This window comes from Eleginops maclovinus, chromosome 24, assembly GCF_036324505.1.
Source record: "Eleginops maclovinus isolate JMC-PN-2008 ecotype Puerto Natales chromosome 24, JC_Emac_rtc_rv5, whole genome shotgun sequence".
NCBI classification, from domain to species: Eukaryota; Metazoa; Chordata; class Actinopteri; order Perciformes; family Eleginopidae; genus Eleginops; species Eleginops maclovinus.
In genome coordinates, this window is record NC_086372.1 from 1327133 (window position 1) to 1354375 (window position 27243).

The following is a 27243-nucleotide window of genomic DNA, read 5'->3' on the forward strand; positions in this document are numbered from 1 at the left end:
GACATGCACTCACTTTTGAGGAGCTATAGTTAGTAAATTTGTGGCATTTTTGGCTGAAAAAAACGGATTATTTAAGCTCTAATGCTAATAAACCTCTAGACTTTATGCAGTATTGTTCAGTATAGCGTTTTAGCTCCAATCTGAGAATTAAGTGTCCTTTTTAAAATGCATTCAGGATTTCAGGTCATAAAAAAGTACAATTTTAGACAAACAGGATTGTGTACCTGTAAAGACCTTGTCATGATTGTAATACAATGCTTCAGTTTCAGTGTGGCGTGAAGCTTTAAGGTGTCAGAAGAAATTGTTTTTAGCATAAACACACACGGAGATGATTATCTGAGTATTTAAATGTGCTCTCCAAACAAACCCAGCCCATAAGTCTCCCCCCTGCAGAGATGGTTATCTCTTTAAACAGCAACTGTTGTGTGTGTCACACACACACACACACACACACACACACACACACACACACACACACACACACACACACACACACAAACACACTTTAATCTCTTCCCCACAGAGGTGGCTATCTGCAAACATGCCACATTGCACCCCCTCTGTGCCCCTGGGGCCGCACATTAACACAACCTTTTCTACTTGCAGGACTTTTACACTAACAGAGTATTCCTACACTCTGGTACTTCTACTTTACTCAAGTATGAGATCTGAGTACTTCTACTTTTACTCAAGTACAAGACCTGAGTACTTCTACTTCTACTCAAGAACAAGATCTGAGTACTTCTACTTTACTCAAGAACAAGATCTGAGTACTTCTACTTTACTCAAGTACAAGACCTGAGTACTCCTCCCACCTCTACAGCTGGGCTCTCCCTTCCACTGTTTGCACACACACACACAAAAATGCATTTCCTTGTTTTTTTATAGATGCACAAATTCCCTTAAAAGCTCTACTTAACCACAGATAAGCTACACACCAAACCACAGACTTGTTGGTTTGCACCACACACTCTTTCTGTGGGCTCCCCCTCCTCCCCTCATCTTCAATCTTTCAGCTCTCCCAAGCCCCTCATAGGAAGGAAGTGGCTAATTCAGCCGCTCATACAGGAAACAGGAAGCTATTTCCACATTTGTGGGAAACAAGCGTCAGATTTCTCTTCCGCCCACAGTGTGTTTCGCTGTCTCATCAGCTGTTTGTTGCTTTTACAATCACAGTAAATCTGCAATAGAAACATGGAACGGGTTGTGTCTAACACCCGGTGCAAACGGTGTTTTATGTCTTCCACAGCGGGCAGACTCCTGCAGAGTCGGACTACCAGCTGCTGGAGATCGCTCGGCGCCTGGAGATGTACGGCGTTCGTCTTCATCCGGCAAAAGACCGAGAGGGAACCAAACTCAGTCTGGCCGTGGCGCACATCGGAGTGCTGGTTTTCCAGGTAAATGCACCAATATCAGATTCATATTTTGCAGTAATTTGTTTATTTGTGGCATGCTTCTTTCCTCTACATTTCCTCTAAATTATGTAGCTTTTCATGCATATTAATTTCAAAACTTATTCTCCTTTATGCAGGGTTACACAAAAATTAATGCCTTCAACTGGTCCAAGATTCGCAAACTCAGCTTCAAACGCAAACGGTTTCTAATCAAGCTGAGAGCAGACCCCGCTGTAAGTCATGCAACACTTCCTACTTCACTTCCTCACCGATCTCCTCTTCCCTGCTCATGTGTGCCTCTCTGTCCTCCAGCAAAGCGCCCATCACGACACGCTGGAGTTCGCCATGGCCAGCAGGGATTGCTGTAAGATCTTCTGGAAGATCTGCGTGGAATATCATGCCTTCTTCAGGCTGTTCGAGGAGCCCAAGCCCAAACCCAAACCCATGCTCTTCACCAGAGGATCCTCGTTCCGGTTCAGGTATGGAGAGGACGGAAAAGAAAAGGAATCAGACACTACAAAGTTTGCATTATAATATTTAATGCATGCCCCTTCTTCCTGCAGTGGTCGAACCCAGAAGCAGATCATCGATTATGTAAAAGACACAGAGCTCAAGAAGGTTCCATTTGAAAGGTGAAGCCCCGTCTTAATTCACAGGAAAAGCTTTCTAATTTCTGATTATTTTGACCTTGTTGGACCTCATCTCATCCTTCTTCTTTTTCCAGGAAGCACAGTAAGATCCTGTCCAACAGCAGCATGACGCCCCAGTCGTCCTCCTTCAGATCACACGTGCCTAAAGAGGTGACACACACACCTTTATTAACACACACACACGGGTTGGGATTTTCCAGGTTAAACACCCAACTTTTGACCTCAATGCAACTTCTTCTTTTTAACTTCCACCTTTTTGTGTTCTTCTCAACCCAAATCCTCTCCCTCAGAGTGCCACGTCTGTACAGTCAGTAGACCAGCCTGACTGCTCCAGACTGGGCCATCGGGGCGAGTGCAACGGATCAGAGGACCCGCCGGGGGCCACGTCCTCAACCACCAACGGCTTCCATGATGAACCGATGGCGCCCGGATCAAACCCGACTCAGCCCCGACAGACCTGTGGATCGGCACCGGACCGCCAGTTCCTGAACCCAGGTCCATCCTGCAGGGCAAACAAAGGCAGCAGCTCTTCTATCCCTTACATAGACTGCAGCGACATAGACAGTGAATGTGATGTGGCAAAGAGGGCTCCCAGGGGCCACAGCGGTGCAAGTGACAGCAAAGCGGATGAGCCTAGTTTGTATAATAGTAATAATAAGCATGGGGGTCGTAACGGGGGGCAAGCAGGGAGTCTGTTTGGGGCGGTGAACGGTTTCTACCACACCAATCACCAGGGGCTGATGCAGCAGCAGCAGCAAGGTGTTGTGGGTAACAGAGGCGCTGTAGATCCAGGGTCCAACAAGTTTAATCACGAGATCACGGATGATGAAGTCGTTGGTTCATTTCACGGCCGGCTCCCGCTCCACAGCACGCTGCTGGACGAGGTGTTTCAGGGCAGGGATAAGCACGGTACCGGTCGAGCGTTCGGGAACGGGACTCGCAGTCAGTGCTCCAGCCCGGTGATCAGCAGCTTCCACCACCGCACCAACTCCCTCAGTCACGCCGAGCCGACGCACGATCAGTCGCCTCAGCGCTGGGACGACAGCGGGCATTATTTCCCCAAGCGTCCCGGAGTAGTCCCGGTTGAAACGCTCACCGTCCCGACACCTTCCCAGCCCCAGAACCATTACGGTAGCTACTCCCCGATCACCTCCAACCGCACACACTTCGCCAAACCACATCTGAACAACAATGCGCGAAATCGCTCAGACACAGATCCGTTCATTCTCAGCCAGCTCACATCCACGCCCGTGCACCAACACGGCGCCCACCGCTCCGTGCTGCACGTCCAGGCGCCGTGTTCGGCCCCAACGGAGCGCCGAGTGATCGTCACGAACGGGAATCCCGCGGGGCACCTCGGGGTTCCCGGTCAGGCGCGATCCAACACTGTGCAGCGGCTGTTCGGACGACAGGGAAAACCCGGTACTAACCCGGCCCGTGACAATCACAACAATATAAACCAGCCGGTCCAGATGATCGACGGATCCACCAGCAGCGGCTCCGGCTCCGAGACCAGCGACGAAGAGTCGGACACCGGCAGCAGCGCATACAGCCACCCCTTAATGTACGGGAATCCCGCGGCGGTCAGCTCCATTAATTCCGTGAATTCGGGTCGTGGCAAGTTCTCCTTCGGGAGTCTGCAGCTGGACGAGGGGGAGAACAGGGCGGGAGAGGAGAGGGAAGCGGGTCGTTACCGGTTCAACGAGGAAGACGTAGGAGGGCGGGTTTTCAGCTGTTGAAGGGCGAGGATATGCACGTAGTTTTGCGTCACAATAGGCATCGATGATCAGGTCAGAAATAGGACATATTTGTAGGTTTTTTAACTCGTCTTTTTAGATGAATTTATAACACATCCATTCACTTTTAAACCCAGAAATCTTAGTTCTTGTCTTGAATTTTTATGCCAAACTGCTGATTGAAGTGTCACATTTTACATTTCAAATGGGTGTTTGTCAAAAGGAGAATCAATACTAAAAGAGTAGAGGGTTAAAAGATCTCTCATGTTCGTAACAATGTGCCATGACCTAACTGTAAATTCAGTGTTTATATGTATGCAAAAAGCTAATTATGTAGAGAAATCTGAAGGAAAACTAGCACATAGATAGCTGATCATTTCGGGAATTTGTGATAAAACTCTGTTATTTTTAAATCCTTTTTGTGAATGCTTGTTACTGGGATATTGAGCATAGATTTTATGGTGGTGTTGATGGTTTGTTGACCAGGATCTGCTGCCTTTCTTGGTCGTTCTGGTGTAGAAGTTTCTCTAAATCTTATAATTATTTCTCTGTTTTCTCGTGCGATAGGAGGACTTGCAGGTAATAGATGAAGACATAAGGGAGTCATATTATTGAGCTGAGAGATATTCCCCTTCTTAATTGTACAGAATCTTCTCGGTAGACATAGAATATGTTAGTAAAATGAGGGAAGTTGTTTTTTAGAGCACTTTTTCATTGGATTCCTGTGTGTACCGTGGGTGTTTGTGGTAGAGACGTTTCGTAGCATCGATTAAAATGTCAGGGAGAGGATGAAGACTCTTTTATAATTGTATTTTTTATACATTCTGTCCGGGCTTTCCTTTTTGAAGTCTTTTCCTTTTTGTATATCGTCCTTTCTACGCACACAATCACACCCGCCAACCATCGCCCTTAACCCTGTGACCGTCCACAGCTGTCTGCTTTGCTTGGCTCGGCCCCTGGCATGCTTTATAAAAGGTTCATCGTTCACTCTCCCTGGATGCTGTCCTCTTTTTGTTTTTGCTGTTTATTGACGTGTTGCTGGCACTGCATCCCAACCACTGTCCTATTTCTTTACCTAGCAACAGAAGTTATACTGCTCAATAGAACGTGCATGTCTGATTTTAGCTTAAAATGATTGAAACACTAATTTAAAATGTACATATTTAGACTTTTAGGAAGGAGGATTTCTTTGAGCTACTCCTCCATGCATTTACTAAGCTTCAGTGTGACTTTAAATCTACTAAGTGACTTAACTTGGGACTTTATTTTATCAGCATGTGTAGTCCCTTTCCCGAGCCAAACAACCTTTCCTTTCCTCGGAGCTGTACTGCGTCTTCCTGGAGGCAAAATGTCCATGCTTCATGCTTTTGTAAATGTTTTAAGCATGTCACTGGGAACTGCTTTCTGTTCTTCTTACACTGAATGCATGTTTACCAGGCGAGCAATGTCCCTGCTTTTCTGTCATTCTGCACATTTGGTCACTTGGTGTTTGTGTCACGGGCCTCGAAATGGTCTCAGATGTTTTGCAAAGCAGATTTAGGTCTTTTAAAATGTGTACTTTTCCTGTTTTCCTTCTTTACTTCTCACAGTTGTTCATGCCTTCTTCCTGCACCATGTCTTTATCAAACATTCAGAAACCATTTGTGTTTTCGCCCGCAGCGACACAAGGAAAAAAACAGCTGACTCAACTCCAGTGTGTTTTCTAGGACAGAGGGAGAGGGTGAAGGTAGACGGACACAAGTAAAGTTAAAGCTCGATGCAAACGAAAGTGCAAACACAAAGATATATCAGAGAGACGATTCGTAAGAGTGTGAAAGTCTGAGTATTGTCAGGAGATGGACACACACACACACACACACACACACACACACACACACACACACACACACACACACACACACACACACACACACAAGCCCTGGAGTTGAGTTTCACCAAAATGCATTTCCATTGAGGCTGTTTTGTACATACAGTAACACACTGATAGGTGGTGGTTTTGTACGCTGTAATTTGTTAATATTCTACATTTACTTTCTATAATTGTAGTTTAATGAGATACACACACTGTGATCATTTGGGGAAATGTGCCGGGAGACAACACAAGCATTTCCCCAAATTTTGAAAAATTTTCTTTAATTTTAGGAGGTTTTTAAATGGTTTAAGGTGGCGTTGAAGCATCACTTAACACACTGTTTACTCACTGACTTCTTTGGAACGAATAAACCGGCTTTCTGGCTCTTCTTAAGTTCTGATTTGAAGGCTTTTGTAGACCATTAAATTGCAATAAATGCTGTAAAAAGCTTCCAATCTAGCTGAGAAACAGCCAAAAGTCTGTTCCTCTCAAAAGAAAGGCTTTTAAGACTCACTGTTTCCACTCTTGTAACACTCTGTATTCCTGCACACCTGTCCTTTTGATTTCCATTTCAAAACACCCGATGGATTTTATTTTTCTTGTGACTTCTTTGAGGTTTTTATTTCCTTACCCTTCATCTCTCCTTTTAACACTGTAACTGTGCACTAGTGTCAATAAAAAGACGACCTTGTTTGTTGGAAAGAAGAGGGACTCGAGCATTTTCTGTAGCGAGAGAACCCCCCAAACCTCCCACCCACGCACCCTCACCCTGCATGGATTACCCCTTGTATTGTGTCTTGTTAGCTAGCCCGTAGAGTAGAGGTGTTGTTCGGTGTGTTGCATGTCGTCTAGCTCGTAGTTTCCCGTCTGTTTCGTGGCGAGTTCCTTTTTTATAGCACCAGCACAGATCTGCACTCAGTGGTTTTTTTTTTACCCGTGATCCAGTTTGGTGTATGACAGACACAGTGGACTCTTTGGAAACTTTGCACCCGGGCAAGTATACGGTCACCATTTAGTAGTTTGTAGTGACTCTAGTCGTAGTGGGACGTAGCTCGGGAGGAGGATAGGTCACAAAAAGTTGCAATACGTTGATCGTCACATATCTAAAAGTGCATTTTAAGGGAAACAGGGAAGCCAATTTAGTAAATGCATGCAGAAGTAATTGGTTTTCTACCTGGGTTGAAGCTATACCTCAATTATTGGACTAAATAATTGGTCTTTTAAACCTCACAATGCACAGATATGTCTTGACTTTTACAATCCATAGCTTATTACTAACATCTACTCACAATTTGCTGTTATTTTACCTTCTTTTGATCCTTTTTTAATATTTTTTAACCATATTTTAGATGAGAATCCAATGGAAGCCCATTTGTGCCGTATCCTGTGAGTCAGTAAAAGAAGAAACTGAGAATTAGGATCTTTAAAAACTCTCATAATTATGACTTTCAAGATCCTTTTCCTCCTATACCCTGCAGAGGTTTAATGCTTTTTGTTTACCGGTGCAAATAGGCTTCCATTAAAGTAGATGTAGCTACCTTTTGATAGACGAGTAATCGTAGCATTTTGAGTCCTGATCAGGGTCTTATTTTGAAATCCATCACCAAATACATTCAGGAGTAATGTTGTTAGAGGTGGGAGAAGTACTCTGATCTTGTAAAAGTAGAAGTACCAGAGAGTAGGAATACTCAAAGTGATAGTACTGCAATCAAAATGTTACTCAATAGAAGCAGCATCCAATGTTTTAACTCTTATCCTCTCCTTCCATCTTCCTCCTCCTTTCTATACTTTATTCTACTCCCTCAGAAAGTCCCGGGTCAGAGGACTCTCCGCAGGGTAGTCCCCATGTGGTCGTGAACGGTACCGGCTCGGTAAACGGACAGGAGTCGGGCGGCGTTGCGATCCTGGGTCAAAGTCCTGAAGCCCGGCATCTGTCCCCGCTCACCAGCCCGCTGCTCACCGATGCCGGATGTATCCGCAACGAGGACGAAGAGGAGGCGAGGAGGAAGGTAGACACCAGATGTGTGTATAATCTTAAGGAATGATCGTTTATTCATTCGACGTATTGACTTATCTACTCGTCCTGTTTGTGTCCAGAAGTTTCCCACAGACAAGGCCTACTTCATCGCCAAGGAGCTGTTGACCACGGAGCGGACCTTTCTCAACGACCTGCAGGTCATCACACAGGTAACCACTCTATTCTTCCCTTATAGTCGGTTCTGCTGCTTTTCTCCCTGACATGCAAGGCCTCATCTTTGAAAAGCCATCTGTGTTAGGCTAAGCTAAAAGTAAACACATTCCCCAAAGACCCACACAGATCACCAAGGCTGGTTTCTTTAAATCCTTTTTGCCGGAAAAGTGAGTCAACCCTGGGTATTAAAGCTTTCAAGGTTTGCTAAATTAGACCTTTCAAAGCTTCTGTGTTGGGACGGTGAGTCAGAGTGGGGTTTGTGCCGAAATCTGCAAGTGAATTTGGTGTTTTTACAGCCCAGATATTGGGAGAGACAAACCAAAATCACAAGGTGACGACATTAAAATAACATGGTGCTACGCTGAGCCTTTTATGTGCATTTCATTCGTCCAGCAACCGTGGTTCCACATTTCTCTTGTGCCAGATAAAAACCCAGCTCCCAGTGGGCATATTTAACTAACTTCTCCTGAATGACATCCAACGCTTGTTGTTTTTGCACGAGAAAGCAAAGCATGTGTTATAATTGACCTCCTTTTTTCTGAGCCGGCAAACTTGTATCTTGTTTGTTCTCTTTACGCCACGCACGCTATTTGCTCCGGGCGCTTCGTAGTTTACAAGTAGAACCACTGAGTCAACAAAGAGGGAAAACAGTCTCTGCATGCATAAATAAAGTCTGCATATAAAGTGCAGCTTCATGTGGGTCAGACTTTGTGTTGGCGGTGATTAAACTTCACTGTTTGTCTGGTAGAAGTATTAAAGACTCTATGACCTTGATATTTTGGCCCTGACCTCTCTGTGGAGGGCACAATATCCTCAAACATGCAAAGATTCAAAGGTTTTATTGTCAAACAATGCAACATAAATAGATATTAGTCATAAAACAACTTTAAAAAGAAACAGAATAGACCTTTCTTCCTCCTCAACAGTAGTTTCCCCCCTCTGATGTGGGAGGAAGGCGTGTGCTGCCGCCTCTTTCAAAGCCTCTTAAATATTTTCTTTGGCATCACTGCGATCACACACCCTTCCCTCCGTCCCTCCCCCATTTTCACCCTCACCCTCTCTCTCTCTCCGACTGTGAAACAGCTGGACGCTCTGTCAAGGGGAACATCACACCTCTGTGTCAGGGGTGGGGGTCAAAGTGTGTGTGTCTGTGTCTGTGTGTGTCTGTGTGTGTGTCCTAATATTAAGTCACTTCTTTTAATGGGACATTTTGATATGTCAGAGCAGTGTAAAATAAAATTAACTCCATATTTAACCCGGAGAAAATGACCCATATTTGGTGTATTTATTTGTTTTATTGCATGCTTTTCTTTCACTAGGGTTGTGAATAACTATTATATTATTATTTGGTCATTTAATGAGCTTTTTTAGAGTCCAAACCCCCAATTTTGGGGGATTTATTACAACTTAAAACCAATCAAATCAGACCATGTTTGATATTTATCCTATAAATTAAATGATTTACATGATTATTTATTGTTAAAATTACTGCTGAATCATTTTCTGCCTAGCAACTAATACATTAATTGCTTTTGCTGTACTTTACATGTTTCTCCCCTTTAATATCACTGTAAGCATCCTCAAACGTGGACTTTTTGTATGTTAATTTCTTAAATCAATGCATGTTTTCAGTTCAATACCTGCAGCTCTAATAAATGTATCCCTGTGTGTGTCTCCTGCAGTCCTTCCAGAGTGCTGCGGGGAAAGACGAGGCGTTGCCAGACTCGGTGAGGAACCTGATTACTGCCAGCTACGATCCGGTCCACAAGTTTCACCAGGGATTCCTCAAGGAGGTGGAGCAGCGGCTGGCCCAGTGGTCAGTATCTGTTCCCCATTCAGAAAGACCAAAGACTGGTTCACAAAAAAAGACTATTACCAGCATCTGTTTCCTCCAAATACCATGCATCCACATTTAAAATGCACATTATAAACAATCATTTCTGGAGAGGGACCCAACACTGGTCAAGTGAATTGGATTGTGGGAGTTGGTGACTCAGCAGAAGCCTGACATCTGGTGGTGATTGCATGCAACTGCACCTGAAAGAAGATCAATTATTAATGTTCCTTTTCCTTTAGGGAGGGTCGGTCTAACGCCCACATTAAAGGAGACTACCAACGCATTGGTGACATCCTCCTGAAGAACATCCAGGGTCTCAGGGTAACTAAACCTCCATCTCCATCCTTTCTGTTGCTCTCCATTAACCTTTCATTTCTTTAACTATGTTTGTCTTTGCATGTGCAGCAGTTGACGGTTCATCTTCAGAAACATTCAGAGTGCCTGGTGGAGCTTGAACGCGCCTGCAGGTAAGTGCATGGACGAGCTAACACTATTAGCTCGTCAACTTTTGTCCTCCAGGTTTGATTATTTATGAAGCATATAGTATAAATAAACACCCAATTCTACTAAAACACAAGTTTTTACACAAAATCCAACCTAATTTCTGAGTTAAAAAAGCATAAAAAGTTGAATAATTTAACTAAATTGGACCCCAGAAGAGCACAGATGCTATACATTTGAATAAAACCCAAAACCAAATGAATGAAAAACGTTTACAAGCAACCGGGACAACATGAAGGTCATTTTTACTACCAAACCCTTGCAGGAGCATTTCAAAAACCCTTCTCCCTCCCTGTTCCTCAGGTCCAGTCGGAAAGTGGAGGCCGTGTGTCGGGACTTTGAGCAGCAGAGGGTTTGCTACCTGCCGCTGAACATCTTCCTCCTCCGTCCTCTGCACCGCCTGCTGCACTACAAGCTGATCCTGGAGAGGCTGTGCAAACACTACCCCCCCACCCATGAGGACTTCAGGGACTGTAGAGGTACATGTGCAACTTCGTACATATCAAACTATGTTAATCGTTATTTTTATCTATAACAATCTCCTGAATCTATTCTTCAGCGGGTCTCGCGGACATCTCAGAGATGGTGCTGCAGCTGCAAGGCGCCATGATGAAGATGGAGAACTTCCAGAAGCTTCTCGAGCTGAAGAAGGATCTGACCGGCATCGAAAACCTCGCCATCCCCGGGAGGGTGAGACTCTTACAAGCTGCTTTTTTAAATAGCTGACTTCCAAATTCAAATTGATTAATTATAGTATGTCTGTGTTTAATTTACAGGAGTTTATCAGGCTTGGTTGCCTCAGCAAGCTCTCAGGAAAGGGTCTTCAGCAGAGGATGTTCTTCCTGGTCAGTCATTACAGCAACCTTTCAAATAAGTCTAATATCAGTAACAACTTAAAAAATCTAACCTCCATTTCCTCTTCCTGTCTCTCCAGTTCAGTGATTCCTTGGTGTACACCAGTCGAGGAATGACCCCGTCCAACCAGTTCAAAGTGCACGGACAGATGCCCCTGTACGGCATGACGGTACGAGCATCCTGTGGCCTTTTTTACATTGCATGCATCACTGAGGTCTGCAGCTGAAGGAGTGTGTGTGTGTGTGTGTGTGTGTGTGTGTGTGTGTGTGTGTGTGTGTGTGTGTGTGTGTGTGTGTGTGTGTGTGTGTGTGTGTGTGTGTGTGTGTGTGTGTGTGTGTTTGTGTGTTGTGTGTTGTGTGTTGTGTGTGTGTGTGTGTCTGCAGATCAGAGAAAGTGAGGAGGAGTGGGGCGTCCCTCATTCCTTCACCTTGTTCGGACAGCGCCAGTCTCTGGTGGTGGCAGCCAGGTAAGATCGATAGAGGTGATGTGTCCGACTGTGGATAGAAGAAGAGCACCACAGCATGCAGAGACACAAGGATAACATTTTGCGTCTTCTGCGTCCAGCTGTGCGTCAGAGATGGAGCGCTGGGTGGAGGACATCAGGATGGCCATCGACCTGGCGGAGCAGAGCAGCAGCCCGACATCCGACCTGCTGTCCACCAGCCCGACTGACAACAGTGAGTCTGCTCAGTCAAATAAAATATGACAAATAGTGGAGAGCTGTGCAGGTTTAAAAGGACGTAGTGTGGAGCAGAAATGTGGCTTTGCAGGACTTACAGTCTTAAGAATGAAGTCGTTAAAGTAATGCAGAATGTATCTCTGTGAGTCTAGAGTTTCCTTTATTATTTCATTGATTCAGAGGCTTATAACCAGCATTCCCAAGGTATGACTTCCCGTCTGAGTCCTCAAAAGGAGGGTTATTCTCCCAGCGTCAAGTTAAAATCAGCTGGCACTCGTTAGCTCCAATAATAGAGCGTCATCTCTTCCTTTCCCACACGCCGAGCCCTCCTTTGTTTTCCTCTAACAGACGGCTGCCTCATGAATAATCCCGTTTCCAGGTGGTCTTTCATCCGTATTTTTTAATGTCACCTGATATAAGCAGCTTCCCTTCCTCTTCTTCTTCCTCCTCTCTCTTTGTCACGGCGTTCAATGAGTCTCCGCCTGCTGACCTTTTGCTTTGACGTCTCTATTATGCCTCAGATAAATCACCTGTACATTTTAACTCGAACTGTTGAAAGTGTCTGCTTACAGGTAACGACGCTCGAGTCTCTAGACCCGCCTTTTGGATTTGAACTCTGATTATTTCCTGGGAAGGGGGGATGTATACTCCATTAATGACCTTAATCATATGCACTTTTTAATGCAATTTATAGCTTTTTAACGCCATGTCTTAACTATTTATCCCCCTGTATGATGGTTTGCTGTGACAGGGTTGTATATTTCCATGCAATGACAGTTTACACACCCTGTATTTTTTTGTATTTCCTTCCACTAACGGCACATCTAAACTCACCCAGAGCTGTCGGAGGACGGAGGGATGGAGCTGGAGTCGGAGGACGAGCTCTGCGGGTCGCGCTCTTCCCTTGAGCGCCAGGGTCAGCGTGGAAACACTACGGTGCACGTGTGCTGGCATCGCAACACCAGCGTCTCCATGGTGGACTTCAGTGTCGCTGTGGAGGTGCTGGACGTCTCTTTAATCGGTTTTATGAAGTGCTTTCCTCTCCTGTCTCTCCTCCTTGTTGACTCTTCTCTCTCCTGTGCTTCAGAACCAGCTGTCCGGGAACCTACTGAGGAAGTTTAAGAACAGTAACGGCTGGCAGAAACTCTGGGTCGTCTTCACCAACTTCAGCCTCTTCTTCTACAAGTCGCACCAGGTATGATACGGATGTTTCACCGTGATGAAGTGGTGTTGTTGCGATGCAGAAACAGCTGATTTTTAAAGGTGATTTCCCATATTTCTGCTCACAGGACGACTATCCTCTGGCCAGCCTCCCTCTGCTCGGATACTCCGTCACCGTGCCGGCCGAGTCGGAGAACATCCACAAAGACTACGTGTTCAAACTCCACTTTAAATCTCACGTGTACTACTTCAGATCGGAGAGCGAGTACACCTTCGAAAGGTACGGTATTTGGTTTTAATGGTTGTTTCGTTTCAGTATATTTATCCCTATTTCTAATGTCTGTTCTAATGTCTGTTCCCCAGGTGGATGGAGGTGATCCGCAGCGCCACCTGCTCCGCCAGCCGCCCCCTGCTGAGCTCCAGGAAGGATTACTAATGAAAAGACTCTTATAATTATAATTATTACACACAGAATCACTATTAACACCTCCTAATAGTTGATTCACACGCGCATCACACTCCCTGCACCACAAGTGTCTATTTAGAGATCCACAATGTCCTTTTTCTCCAAACTGGCAACACCAAGTCTGTCTGGCACCCTTTTTTCCTTTACCTTTTTGTGCCGTCGAGTATTGTTCACATGCACACACACATTTAATATTCATATCATGTTTACAGCAGACAGGATCGTATCTTTGTGAGGAAATACGTTGGATTTACTCAACGTTTTTGGGACACTGAAGCATGATTTTGTGCACCGTGTTTTTTCATTGGTTTGAAGGTAAAACTTGTATATAAATAAGCAGGATTTTACACTGTGTGCATGTGAACACACTCGCAGTGTTTTCTATATATAATTAGATTTATTAAATGTCTTTTTGTACAGTACTTTGATACACTGTGAAATGTTCTTTTTACCATGTGTTCCTTTAATTCCTGCTTCGTGTAAAAGGACAAAAAACTGCTTCCAACGCCGACAGAGATTTCCCTGGTCCCTGTGCCAAATATCTTATGTACTTCCTCAGTTTCTGGATTTTAATATTCTAAATAAAGATAAGAGAAAATGTGTTCATATGAAAAAACGGGACGACTCAAAGTCTTTTGTTTTTATTTCTAGTTTAAGGATGGAAAACCGAAATATCAGGAGTAAAAAATCAGTAGGGATAATTAATTTTTGCAGGAAAACTCTTCTTTAAAAGTAAAGCAGGATGTAATGGTGGGTGCAATAATGAAGGTACGACACAATCTGTTTTAGGAGTCACTTTTATGTAATAAATACCAAAGTATTAATTAATTCTGGTTAAATTGAAGTGTAAAACAAACACGATGTATGCCCTTTTTAAACGGAATTCACAATGAGTGACACCAATAGTGCTGCAAAAGGAGTTACATCCAACACAATAGAGTTTATTCTGTGTTTTAATTTGTATTAATGCAATCAAAAAGGTTATATCGGCAACAGGAAAGTGCATGTGTTGAGGTTAGGTCAATTGAGTCTGTGTTTCTGCACTACGGTACATGATGAGCAACTAAAAATCTGGTGGTTTTTTGGAACGTTGTAATGATTGTCAGCTGATATTAGGTCATAAAGTAGTGAAAGTAAACATAGAGATAGCAGAGATTTTCTTGATTCACAGAGGTAGAAGAGAGGAAAACATAGTGTATTTTGTTTGCTTTTGACTCCAGATCTGCTCTGGATATATGAGGACATCAGTCCTGTGTTTCTCTAGTGTGATACTCCAACCCGTGATCTCCACACGAGTCGTAGCTCTCGTAGCAGCGCTGTGAAAGCCACTCCTTCTTGTACGAAGTCGTGCTGTAAATAAACGCTTCAGTGATGCTTCCCGCCGTCAGCTTCTCCTCTCCCCCGACCCACTCCTCCACCTCCAGTTTGACCTCAGTCCGCTGGTACATTGTGGGAACGCTTTCAAACGCGTCCAGGAACTTCAGCATCTTATCGTCCACTTTGTAGATCTCTCCCTTGACCCGGTGACCCTGACCCGGCACGTTGAGGAGAAAAGGGATGTTGTACTTGCCGGCGATCACCAGCGGGTGTTTCTGCACGGTGCAGGCCGAGGCCAGGAATGCCGCCTTCCCGTTGGCGACGTCAAACATGCGGTAGTTGTTGGGCTGGCCCTTCTTCAGGGTGCCGTAGACGAAGACACGAGCCATGGGGATGCAGAAGGGCCGACGCCTGTGAGACACAACAAGGAGAAAGTGTCATTCAAATGCATACAGTATGTTGATTTATAACCCTTGATTTTTAGTCATAATTGCTGTCTGGTGCAGGTGTGTGTGTATGAGTGCTTTACATGTTTGCATGCATCCCATTAAACACTATTGCTGCTGCCTTGTGAAATACTTTTTCAAATCTTAATGGGACTTATCTGGTTAAATAATGATATAAACACGTTTCAGCAATGCAACAACAGATACTGAAAGAGAATACTGTCCAAAAACAGCTCAAATGTGAGGATTTGCAGCATTTTTTTGGGCCAGTATTCAAGAAATCAATTCATTTTTGATGGGAATTAAACAAATGTTGTCAATACTGGAATATTAAAAGCACTCTGGGACCTCAAACTTAAAGAGTAGCAGTAACAAATAAAGAGAAATGTCCTAATTCATGTTGGTTTAGAGCAGATTTTCTAGGTGTTTAAAATGCAGAAGTGTCTCTGGCTTTATTGAAGCTCTTTGGACTTTGTTATAGCAGATTACAGAGATTCAATCATTTCTTCACTGTCAGAGACAATCTCTAAAATACACTGTTGTTATAGGATCAGTGAAGATATGAAAGGTCAGACAAATAGAAAGTGTGAAAAGTAGGAATAATATATATGTTAAAAGTACCAAAACTAATAATGCAAAATCCCCCAATTTAGAATATTATAATATAACTGGATTATAGTTAATACTGCATTGAAGCTTCAGCTGGTAAAGGTAAAGCTGGTAGGATGGTATGCTAAGGAGGACAAAAAAAAAACGGGTCCGGACGCCGGACAGGGCATTGAAAAGGTTTTAGGCCGGACTGTCCGGCCTAAAACCGGACGTCTGGCCACCCTACGACGGTGTGAAGCACAAAAAGATGATGCAACACAAAGCAGCTGAAACAGTTATAATATATAATGTAGAAATACACTAATGCAGTGCATTCTTACCAGGAATGTGATGAAGACAATAAATCGTAGGTTAGAGGGAGGTTCATATCCGTGTAGAGAGCGCATGCGCAGTAGAACACAATGTTATACTCGTTGGAACCAGCAGAGGGCGCTAAAGCAACAAGGAAAAACATTATTTTACTATATCTTTCTGTTATTATATGCATTTATTATTACTAATATATATATACATATATATATATATATATATATATACATATATATATATATATATATATATATTTATAAATATAAGAGGGCCGTAAAAAGGGAAAAACAAACGTTGTTTGGAAAAACAAACATACAATATTCAATAATTAACCTGCTGGTCCCATTAAAGCCCACTCAACACATCAGAAATATTATAAGGCCATGCAACCATAATTTTGCCATAGCAGAGGCAAGCATAAAAAACAAATACACACAAGTGTAACACATCTTTACTGCTTTGTTGAAGCTGCTCTGACAACTAAGGTTAAATATAAAACCATGGTGAACATTGCAAATACATAATAAAAGGTAATAATAGGTATTCAAAATAATACAAATATTCAATTACATTTCGAACTGCAGTTTCAGTAATTGTCCACAAGAGGACGCCACCAACATCACTTAGGTGGACGCTGATTGGTTGATCGGATGACGCCAGCACGTCTGCAGCCTAGCAGCAGAAAAGACGACGTAAACAAAGAAGGCAGCTAAGTACCGTTAGCTCTTGTTTCGGAGTAAAACACGTATTACATCTGCTTTAGATTATAAATCAAATACTGTTTTACTACTACCAGGGAGCACAGCTACTAACCTGCGTGGTAACAGACTCACTCATGTGGGGAGATTGAAGGAAAACGAGTTAAAACAAGATACCGTTAGCTGCTTTAGCTTTAGCTAGACACGGATTTGTTTTATGAAATGGATTTTATCTTGAATAACGTTTATCGATCAGCTGGATAAACGCAGAGACTTGGATTTGATCTCATCTGGACTGAGATGTTTAGTCTGATGGCGAACTGCTGCAACTGGCTCAAACGCTGGCGAGAGCCTGCAAGGTAAATCATCTTTATTATCATTGTATACTACTTCTTCTCCACTACATGTATTTAATACCTTTAGTTACTTTACAGATTAGGAGGAATGATGAGAAATATAATCAATCAGACTGTAGTTCACCTGCAGTAAATCCAGCAGCTACCCTGCAGTATACAAAGCCATTCAAACTAGCTGCACCTTTACCAGCTCTGAGAACACTTTAATGATCAATCATTATAAAACATATCAGAGATATTATTCTGAAATGGACCAATCAGACAATGACTACTTTTACTGTCACTACTTTAAGTACATTTAGAGGAGAGTACTTTCTACTTTCACTGGAGGAACATTTAGAATACTTTACTGTGACAGAGTATTCCTACACTCTGGTACTTCTACTTTACTCAAGTACAAGACCTGAGTACTTCTACTTTACTCAAGTACAAGACCTGAGTACTTCTACTTTACTCAAGTACAAGACCTGAGTACTTCTACTTTACTCAAGTACAAGACCTGAGTACTTCTACTTTTTCTCAAGATCTGAGTACTTCTACTTTTTCTCAAGATCTGAGTACTTCTACTTTACTCAAGTACAAGATCTGAGTACTTGTACTTTACTCAAGTACAAGACTTGAGTACTTCTACTTTACTCAAGTACAAGACCTGAGTACTTCTACTTTACTCAAGTACAAGACCTGAGTACTTCTACTTTACTCAAGTACAAGATCTGAGTACTTCTACTTTTTCTCAAGATCTGAGTACTTCTCCCTCCTCTGATTGTGACCAAGGTAAAAAAGGTGGATCTGATTTCAGTCATCATGTATTTCAGCTCTCTTCTTCCATCACAGCCATTAAAAGCCTATGGACTATTATAGCATGCACAAGATGCACACTGCACACAGCTTACCTAATCATGATGTAATCCCATGCAAACACAGAAATGTTCTCAGTATTTCATGGAATAAAGTAAGTCAGTCAGACGTGTTGAAAGGTGTTCGTACAGATCACTTGCTTATTTTGGGACCTTTTCATGAAGCAGCAAATTCAAACATTAATCCAGGTAATATTTGATGGATAAATCAATCTTGGACATAATAAACTTTGAGTATAAATGATTTTGATGCCTTAAGCGTGCATCCTTACTTTGAGTATTATTGGTCTGACTCCCTTTGACCGTATACAGAGCATGTAAAACATTAGGTGTGAAGAAGCAGGAACAGCAAAATGTGATTCAGAGCGTTTATCCCACGTGGTTCCTGTGAGGCACCTGATCCTCAGGACTTAAGGCAGAAATCCTCCCCTAATCCTGCAGCAGGTCTGTGCAGCGGGTCTATTCCTTGGGTCGCTTGTTATGAAGGGTTTGTAGCAGCGAGGACAAAGGGCAGACAGTTTGTCTCGCCTGGTGTCACCTCATGGAGGAAAACCAGAGGACGCCCCGATGAAAACCGGTTGGCTCCCGAGGACAGTTAGATGGATAGTGCGGTTCATGTCTTTTCGACGCAAGTGTCGAAGTTAAGTATTTACGTAGATGAGCAGTTTTTGTTTATGTGTACAACTTATCTTTGATCTCTTATCAGGTATAAGGAGTCCATACTTTTGTTTTATATTTGGTGTCCTTTTCGTCTAGGTTAGATGTAATCCCAGTGTGTGCATGAAGGTTTGCAGGAGGACTCTATGTGGTCTTTTTAGGGCTGCTTTTTTAACATGCAACTGATATCTGTGTTCATGTGTGTTCATTTCCTCCCAACAGGAAAGTGACTCTGGTGATGGTGGGTCTGGATAATGCCGGGAAGACGGCCACAGTACGGGGCATCCAAGGAGGTTAGGACTGTTTGTTATTAACGAGAATAATAAGACATATTCATACTGTTCTTTAAATGTTCTCCTTGCTGTTTCCTGCAGAGAATCCCGAGGATGTGGCTCCCACGGTGGGTTTCTCCAAGGTTGACCTGAAGCAGGGCAAGTTCGAGGTGACGATCTTCGATCTGGGCGGCGGGAAGAGGATCCGCGGCATCTGGAAGAACTACTACTCCGAGTCTCACGGCGTGGTGTTCGTCGTCGACTCCAGCGATGTCCAGAGGATCCAGGAGTTACGGGAGACCATGGCCGAGGTCCTCCAGCACCCGCGAATCGCTGGGAAACCGGTGCTAGTGTGAGTGCTCTCATGCTTTAAAAAACTCTAAATGTGGAAGCACACAGGTGTAAAAGACGAGTTGATTACAGAGAAATTGGCCGACCTAGAAGTCTGAAACTAAATAAGAGTAATCTGCTTAATCACTAATTCGGACACCCAGCACAGGTTGAGGCACACAGAATTTCTTCAGGTAGTCAGAGGGTGTTTCATTTCAACAAGTCATATTTCCATAAGATTTCCAGCCACGAACACTTGTAGTTGATTGAGTTCAACAGCTGTCCCTGCAGCTTGAGCTCCTCTGGTCTCGTCACAGGAGAGGGATTGTGTTTATTCAGCGTTATCTACTTGACATTAATCACTAATATCTCCTTATTCCTCTCTCTGCTTGCAGGCTTGCCAACAAACAGGACCAGGAGGGAGCGCTGGCTGAAGCCGACATCATCGAGAACCTGTCGTTAGAGAAGCTTGTTAACGAGAACAAGTGTCTCTGTCAGATCGTAAGTGTTTGTGCACCTGTTGTGGAAACGCCACTTGAATTTCATCGAGGGCATTGAACTGCAGTTTAAAAATACACACAAAGAGCCGGTTCATTCGGCTCCTTTAGTATGTAGTCTTGGGGCTGCTTTTCATCCAAAGCATTCGTAATACTACTTTTTTTTTGTTGAGAGGTCTCCTAATATACATCCCTCCCCCAGGAGCCATGCTCGGCTGTTCTGGGCTACGGCAAAAAGGTCGACAAGTCCATCAAGAAGGGCCTGAAGTGGCTCCTCAACAACATTGCCAAAGACTACGAGGCTATTACGGAGCGCGTGCAGAAGGACACGGCGGAGCAGCGTGCTCAGGAGGAACAGGACAAGAAGGAGAGGGCGGAGCGGGTGAGGAGGATACGACAGGAGAGGTGAGGATGATGAAGGGACTGTGAGACAATCATCTCAAGAGTAAATAGTTCCCACAGAGTCTAGAGTCTTAAAAAATCCTTATTTTAAACTGAATCTAGAGTTAGTGAAATAAACTAAATATATTTTGGTTAACGATGCCTAAAAGTTTTTCCAAAGTGCTTTACTCTTTACTTTTATAGTTTGTAAGAACCCTGGATATTGCATTCATTGGAAAGAGGGGAAATCTCCCCCTGACTTGTTATTCAATCTGACCTCGAAGCGTTGCATCATTAGGCTTCAAAGCGAACGTGCTGTTGTGTCCGCAGGGAGCAGCAGGAGCACGAGGAGGCAGAGCGCGAGGGCAGGCCGATCGAGGAGGAGGAGCTGGACGAGGAAAACATCCCGAATCCCTTTCAGCCAATCAGCAACGTGGTCTCTGAGGTGTGTGCAACAGGTTTTAATGAGTCACACAGCTGGTCGACAAGAGGCTACATCACATCCAATCATATCTTGCCTACGAATTGATAGAATTAATATCTAGTTCCTTTCCACAAAATGTAAGCATCTCCCGCATATTTTACAGAAGGTATCAAGCTTTCCCTTCATAGCACAGGTCCAATTCTCTAAGGCCAGACAGTGAGAGAGGCTTTCTAACCTCAGACTGATTGAGGGTTTATTCCAAAAGAGAGATATCGAATGTCTAGCTTGAAGAAGAGTTCAGAGTTTTGGGCTTTCTGGTCGTGAAAGTATTCCTGATAATGTACATTCTATGTCCTCCTTTTAGAACGATGGCAAAGAAAAGGAGACGAAGGAGGTCGGGACCAACAGCCTGAAGAGAGACGAGGATCAAGAGGAAGAGGAAGAGGAGGACGATGAAGAGCCGAACGACACGAGACAAACGCCGGATAATCCCACTGCAGGTGAGAGTGATCCAGTTTATGATGCAGTTTTATAGCTGCAGTCTTGCCTGACAGACTCTCAATGATTTCAATCACTTGGCAATCACAGTAACTTCATTTAGAAGTCCAAACGACGGATAATTCACTGTCTGTGTCGATGTGAGAAGAACCGTTCGAGGGCAGGATCTTGTAGATAAATAAAAAGCAAGACTTAAATCGGTTTCCACTTTGAAAGCAAATCAAACAAACAAGCGGAGATTTTTCCAAATGAGATATTTTATACTAAATTAAGCCACTGTCTGATATTCATCCTCCTCTTCTTCAATAAACTCAGATTATTGAAGTCTGACGGATAAATATAATTACACATTTAGAAGATAACATGAAGGGATAAGAAGATGGGCTTCATCTGGTGAAAGCTGTTTTCAAAGCTGCCATCTTGTATTGGTGTTTTGTGAGCCTGGACTTTCTTTATCAAGTCCTGTGTCAGATGATTCTGTTATAAAAATCCCAGCATGTGATTGGAGTCGAAGCCAACGGAAGCCCTGACTACTTTCTATCCAATTCTAAACATGGACCCTAGTAACCCTGTAAGATAATTGAGTCATGGTTAATGAAACTGCTCTCCTCTCGACAGCCACGACCGGTGATCAGGAGAAGAAGAAGACGAGGAAGCTGCACCTGAAGAGGAAGCACAGAGTGGACCCTCTGAGGACGGAGGACGGACCTGCAGAGAGTCCAACGCCCCCGCCTCCACCAGGTCAGCCTGATAATCTACATTACTGTTCATACTCTCATATAAAAGCTGTTGCATTTCATTTCCAGCTGCTTCACTTATGCCGGCCTATTATTGTGAAGCAGCTTCAGACATGTGCAACTTTCTACCCCTTTTCAGAATAAAATGAGGAGAAATTGTAGAAAAGATTGATGTTGAACAAATGATCTTTCTATCCAGGAAGTAGCCAGTGTCCCTCCAGCTGTAGATCGTAGTGTTGTTTATCCTTTAAAGGGACATCAGATCTATCAGACGGACCAGAACCTGAGCCTCACTTCTGCCTCTTTTACCATGTGTTTATTCATTCTGTTTCTCCAGTGGGATGGGCGACACCCAAAGCTTCTAGGCTGCCAAAACTAGAGCCACTGGGAGACTCGAGACATTCTGGTAAAGACGCCGAGAGAGTCCGCTCGTTCGTCCCCCTTCACCACTAACCAGTACTCCGCTCTGTCACTAACCCCGTCTTCAGTCACGTCTTTGTAGACTGAACTTCATCTTTCCTAAGAAGAGACCCTGACGGACTCTAAATGTCTTTCTCCCTCATCTCACCAGGCATGTGTGTGTGTGTGTGTGTGTGTGTGTGTGTGTGTGTGTGTGTGTGTGTGTGTGTGTGTGTGTGTGTGTGTGTGTGTGTGTGTGTGTGTGTGTGTGTGTGTGTGTGTGTGTGTGTGTGTGTGTGTGTGTGTGTGTGTGTGTGTTATAGCTACTCTAATTGACTTCTTTTGCAGGGCTTCGATGGATGTAGTTTGCTAACGTAGACAACCCTTCCCCTCCTTTCACAGAATTTCACAAGAAGCCCCTCCCGCCTCTGGCCAACAGGCCGCGGCCGAACGGCGACGCTCAAGACATCGTCTTTTAAACTTCCCGTTGCCCGCTGAGCTCGTCCAATCATGGCTCTCCCTCTTTTTCTTGCTTTCTGTCTCAAGCGAGCGCCGTGTAGACGCCAAACTCGGACACTCCCGACGCGCCGAAGACTACAAAACACAGGAGCATCATGGGAAATAAAGTGCTGACGGGAAGCAGTGATGGTGCTTCCTTTAGACTGACTTTTATCAGTGTTAGACGGTTCATTTGTCCCACAGAAAGGCTCAGAATGTAAATACGTCCGCTATAACCTTATATATGTTTATGTCTGGTACTGAATAAGGGATTTGTACACACACGCCGCCATTAAATAATGACCATATATGATTATTTTGCACCTATTTTGTAGTGTAAACAAAAGGTGTTTTGATATCTCAAAGTGGCTTTTCACAGCTCAGTGCTTTAAGTCTTTTTTTAAAGGTGGGAACCGTTCCCTTTTTACAGAATGAGCGAAGTGTGTGAAGAAAAACACTACATTAAAGGTTATTTTTAGTGATAAAATCTCTCATAAATTGTATTTATTGTTTAAAATGTCAACATATTTGTCTTTGTCTACAGGGCTACAGATTGTTGACGCAGTCTGCTGTTTACACTGTGTCTGCTTTTTAAAGTGATATTTCTCCCGAGGCAGACTCCCCAGAGATGTGCTGCACCCATTTCCACTTTGATATAGCGCTGAAAATAGCTAAAATCTCAATAAGCACAAATAAATAAAAGAACTTGGAACCCAACATTGCCCCAGTTAAGTTTCTGGAAGAGTTTGCAGTGGGACGAGAGCACGCCTTCACACCGACACCTGGATCTGCCAATACTGGGTCAGAACACATGAGCATATGTGCAGTAAGAGGAGGAAATATCACTTTAAAAACACTGTATTTCAGATCCATAGCACTCACTCTGTTAATGAGCTAGATGTTTGAAAGCATATTTTTTCTACACAGTTTGGATTTTATAACCGCACAATAAAAGATGTTTTACGTATATTTTGTCTGTTTCTACGTCATGAGCAAGCATCACCTGCACACTGATGTTTATTCAGTACTTCTGCAGCTTGTGCATGGTTACTTATTATATGAGGATGAAAATGAAGATGTCCTAACACTGGCACGGTCAGAAAAGCTGATCTAGTGGGATAAACACAGATTTGTGGGATGGTTTAAGAGGAAATTGAGTGAATTTAGAGTCAATATAAGGCATTTACGGATCATATTTGAATAAAAATACACCTTTTTACATTAAAAAGAGATAGCAATAACAGTGTAGCATCCACACAACAGATGGTGCTGATTGCTTTGAGTTTAAATCATATCTTTGCATTAACTTTGCTTGTAAATAAATCAGCTTTTATGGGACTTTTTAAAACCCATATTGCTAAATGAGCATCATAGGAAAGCATAAAATAAGATGATAGCATTTTAAAAAGAGTGTTAACGATCAGATAAAATATTAAAATCATACAGTTATAATTCATAGCATGAAGAATAGTCTTAATGGGGACAACGACCCCAATGAACTCACAGTACAGTACTGATTTGTCATAAATACAGATGAGACAGCCCACATCTAGTAACGTGTTTGTAATAAAACAAGCAAAGCTGCGTGCTTAAATGAGCCTGGAAGAAAACAATTAACACCTGCAAACAAACAGATTGTGCAAAAATGAGTCGTGAAATTCAGCAGTGTGCATCTTCTGTGTTCAGAGGAATATCTGCCAGGATTTTATTAGGACTTAGAACAGGAAATGTAGCTCCAGAGAAAGGTGATGATTGTTTATAATTGCAAATAATATGACACATTTAGAAATGAGCAAAACAAAGCCCATCCTCGTCTCCTCATTGTCAAACATCTGCTAGCAGCTCCTGCAGGCCATGTCACTAGCATCCAGGACATTGCAATAATGTGTCGTCTCATTACCGTGCTCCCTGTTGTCGATACACAGACAGGCTTCATTTAAGTGAGTGATGTCATGATGGCGACTCCTGCAGGACGAGGAGCAGCAGATGCACCGCTGCCCTTAAGCAGATGCTTTCAAAGAACCATCAATCCGCCGCTCATTATGCACACGCTCCTCCGTATCAATCTGCTGCCGTCGAGTCCATTCCAGGAGCCATTCTGTGATGAAGTGTTGTAATTTACTTTCTCCCAACAAACCCCAAAAGTCTGCATCTGTTTCAGTTACTCAGATGCCTTTCAGAAAAGCCCCCAAAGTCTGCAGAGAGTCGGGGAAAAGTCAGCGTCATTATGTGGCTTTATACAATTGTTAAAATGGCCTCGAGCATGAGGAAGAGGGAGGATTACAAGAGATGTGGCGTTGCATTTTAGTTTACTGAGGATTCTCCCAGTGGAGGTAATGGTATGTCTTCCTCTTCTACAACGGATCCCTCTTTTGTTTTGCAAACGTAGCTGCAGAAGGAACATTTTCTGGTATCAAACTCCATAGTAGATTGGTTGGAGACACCATAGGGGCCACTGGAAAAACCCGGAGGAGCTCTGCACAGACTCTGCAGCCTAAATGGATGCATTACATACTACTTATTGAGTATGGAGACATCAACAATGCAGATAAAGTGTCCTTTTTTGGTCCTTTTACTTGACCCTGGTCCGATGACATATGGATTGCCCTCCACATGAGCTGGTTGTAGAAAAGTTGCCAGAGTGTATAGAGTTTCATCCAGATGGATAAAAGAGACCAATGAGAGCCGCCATAAGAACATTAGGAAGTGTTTAAGCTATTTTCTAGACTTTTAGAGATTGTTATACAACAGGAACATGGGGCTTGGAGGATCTATTAAATGAAGTCTTGGTGCTTTTATTTTGACAGAAATCTAAAATGAAATGAAGCTTTTTGTCCAGGGAACATTAGGCGCATCACCTCCTGTGCGCCAGAGCAAACAGAAGAGCTTTTAATGTGCAGGGAATGGTTTGTATCTCTGCAGCAAGATTCAACTGGAAACATCCACTAGATGTGGCATGTGATCACCTTTTATCCTCTGATGCTAAATAACTTCAGGTAAAGCTTCTTGAACATGCAATTATACATCTGATATTTAGAGAACTTGCATTGGAAAACACTGAAATTCTACTTGCACCCCAGGATATAAAACAAAAAGAGATCAGGACACAGGTTCAGAACTGCGGGGCAGAATAAAGTCAGTTTTATTCATTTCAATTAAGAGAAAGAGGAAAAGTTGCTGTAAGATAAACTCATGGGTTAGAAAACAGGAACTAATCAGTTTTAAAAGGATCTTTATTATAGGATGGGATTCAAATCTTTGTCTAAAATAAATGAATACTAGCAGTAACTGAGACCAAGTGCACCCCCGACCATGACAGCAGAGTCAAAGGAAGGAGCAGCAGCCAGCAGACTGTGCGTTTTGTACCCTGCTCTAATTAGGGTGTGGTTGGGGGAGGAGCTGCATTCACAGGCACCCCACTACATACATTTCTCTCATTGCCAAGACACATTTCTGTCCTTTGCATGCACATTTTATGTCATTTTTCATTCCTTAACATGCCATACATCACTCACACGTGCACAAACAAGTGCTTTTACATATTCAGGAAGGCTAGTGCAAACATCAGGAGCCATACAGCAGGTGTGTGTGTGTGTGTGTGTGTGTGTTCTGTATCTGCTCCCTATCACACCTTGAAAGCAAAGCTCCCATATGTGAAGCAGCTTATAACAGATGAGGCATTCACTGTCTCACTCAAGGACGCACTGACGGACACTCACTGCATGTAGAAATCACATCTGTGGCCATGGGATCCACTCGGTATGTGGATATTCCTGTTGGAAACGCTTCAAATGTGCAGTGCTTTGCCTAGAAATTACATTGCACTGATAAACCATTACACCAGTACACTCCTGTGTGTGTGTGTGTGTGTGTGTGTGTGTGTGTGTGTGTGTGTGTGTGTGTGTGTGTGTGTGTGTGTGTGTGTGTGTGTGTGTGTGTGTGTGTGTGTTATCTAGAATAATCATTACGTCTCCATTAATGCCGTTTTAAAAATGCCCAGCTCTGTGTCCACAGAACCCAACCTGTCATGACACCCCGAGGCTCAAACAGAAGCTAATAATGAACAGGAGGCGTGGGGGCTGGTGCATCTGTCTTTAAAACGAGGGAGAAAAGGTATTGGGTAATTGAGTGTGCTTGTGTGCTGGAGGGTGTTACGCAGCAGTAGATTGAGCCGACAGGGAGTGCATCAGTGCAGACATTCATTACGGCCTGCAGAGGGCAATGCAGCTCCAATAAAACCCCGTGGAGATGAACTGCACAAACACTACTGACAACCTTGCTGAGTTAATGGATGTTTGCACGTCTGACCTGAGCCTGTTGACAAAGAAAGGAACAACACAGAGAGGCTAAATCTGCTTTATGCAGCCACTCAGAAGCTGCAGGGCGGATTTAACTAAAGAGCACAACGCCTTTAATGAACGCCGTGCAACGTCTCATTAGGGGGAGGCGAAGGGGAGAGTCAGAGAAGCTTCGGAGCAGCTGCTAACAAACATCTAATGCTGTTGCATGCAGAGATGCTGCCAGCAGGGGAGCATTGTAGAGCATTGCTGTGTTGCATTGAAGGGGACAGGATGTGCACCATTGGAAAAGTAACCCTGACAATTGTGAGACAGGTCATGCCCTCAGATACCAACAA

The 27243-nt window shown here is 43.5% G+C and overlaps 3 protein-coding genes across 9 annotated transcripts in view; 2 read left to right on the forward strand and 1 right to left on the reverse strand.

Moving 5' to 3' along the window:
* The window catches only part of LOC134860884 (FERM, ARHGEF and pleckstrin domain-containing protein 1-like), a 35569-nt gene extending 21613 nt beyond the window's left edge, over nucleotides 1-13956 (forward strand). Inside the window, exons 8-28 of one of the 2 annotated variants that reach the window (XM_063877750.1) lie at nucleotides 1250-1397; nucleotides 1532-1627; nucleotides 1707-1873; nucleotides 1958-2026; nucleotides 2119-2194; nucleotides 2335-2539; nucleotides 7439-7641; nucleotides 7730-7819; nucleotides 9506-9639; nucleotides 9900-9981; nucleotides 10066-10127; nucleotides 10465-10640; nucleotides 10721-10851; nucleotides 10938-11006; nucleotides 11096-11185; nucleotides 11400-11482; nucleotides 11581-11693; nucleotides 12534-12694; nucleotides 12783-12890; nucleotides 12985-13136; nucleotides 13220-13956. In XM_063877750.1, coding sequence (XP_063733820.1) covers nucleotides 1250-1397; nucleotides 1532-1627; nucleotides 1707-1873; nucleotides 1958-2026; nucleotides 2119-2194; nucleotides 2335-2539; nucleotides 7439-7641; nucleotides 7730-7819; nucleotides 9506-9639; nucleotides 9900-9981; nucleotides 10066-10127; nucleotides 10465-10640; nucleotides 10721-10851; nucleotides 10938-11006; nucleotides 11096-11185; nucleotides 11400-11482; nucleotides 11581-11693; nucleotides 12534-12694; nucleotides 12783-12890; nucleotides 12985-13136; nucleotides 13220-13292 — 2488 coding nt within the window. In that variant the 3' untranslated portion in view covers nucleotides 13293-13956. The remainder of the gene's footprint in view (nucleotides 1-1249; nucleotides 1398-1531; nucleotides 1628-1706; nucleotides 1874-1957; nucleotides 2027-2118; nucleotides 2195-2334; nucleotides 2540-7438; nucleotides 7642-7729; nucleotides 7820-9505; nucleotides 9640-9899; nucleotides 9982-10065; nucleotides 10128-10464; nucleotides 10641-10720; nucleotides 10852-10937; nucleotides 11007-11095; nucleotides 11186-11399; nucleotides 11483-11580; nucleotides 11694-12533; nucleotides 12695-12782; nucleotides 12891-12984; nucleotides 13137-13219) is intronic. The other variant, XM_063877751.1, reaches the window with a different exon arrangement.
* Nucleotides 13957-14103: 147 nt separating this feature from the next.
* On the reverse strand, nucleotides 14104-16075 carry LOC134860886 (gamma-glutamylaminecyclotransferase-like). Its single transcript, XM_063877752.1, has 2 exons — nucleotides 16015-16075; nucleotides 14104-15050 (listed from the first exon to the last, which is right to left on the reverse strand). The coding sequence occupies exons 1-2, from the start codon at nucleotides 16059-16061 to the stop codon at nucleotides 14567-14569; spliced, it is 531 nt and encodes a 176-aa protein (XP_063733822.1). The 5' UTR covers nucleotides 16062-16075; the 3' UTR covers nucleotides 14104-14566.
* Nucleotides 16076-16686: 611 nt separating this feature from the next.
* arl13b (ADP-ribosylation factor-like 13b) lies at nucleotides 16687-23574 on the forward strand. Of its 6 annotated transcripts, none has more exons than XM_063877368.1 (10): nucleotides 16687-17060; nucleotides 18794-18864; nucleotides 18946-19195; nucleotides 19569-19674; nucleotides 19873-20075; nucleotides 20382-20496; nucleotides 20840-20975; nucleotides 21592-21714; nucleotides 22048-22116; nucleotides 22512-23574. In XM_063877368.1, exons 1-10 carry the CDS (start codon nucleotides 17002-17004, stop codon nucleotides 22586-22588), a joined length of 1209 nt encoding a protein of 402 aa, XP_063733438.1. In that variant the 5' UTR covers nucleotides 16687-17001; the 3' UTR covers nucleotides 22589-23574. The 6 variants fall into 6 exon arrangements, 5 of the variants coding, with proteins under 5 accessions (XP_063733438.1, XP_063733437.1, XP_063733439.1 ...); XR_010165254.1 differs by lacking the exon at nucleotides 16687-17060 and adding an exon at nucleotides 18372-18553 and having other exon boundaries at nucleotides 18792-18864; nucleotides 22048-22281; XM_063877367.1 differs by lacking the exon at nucleotides 16687-17060 and adding an exon at nucleotides 18372-18553 and having other exon boundaries at nucleotides 18792-18864.
* The last annotated feature ends 3669 nt before the right edge of the window (nucleotides 23575-27243 follow it).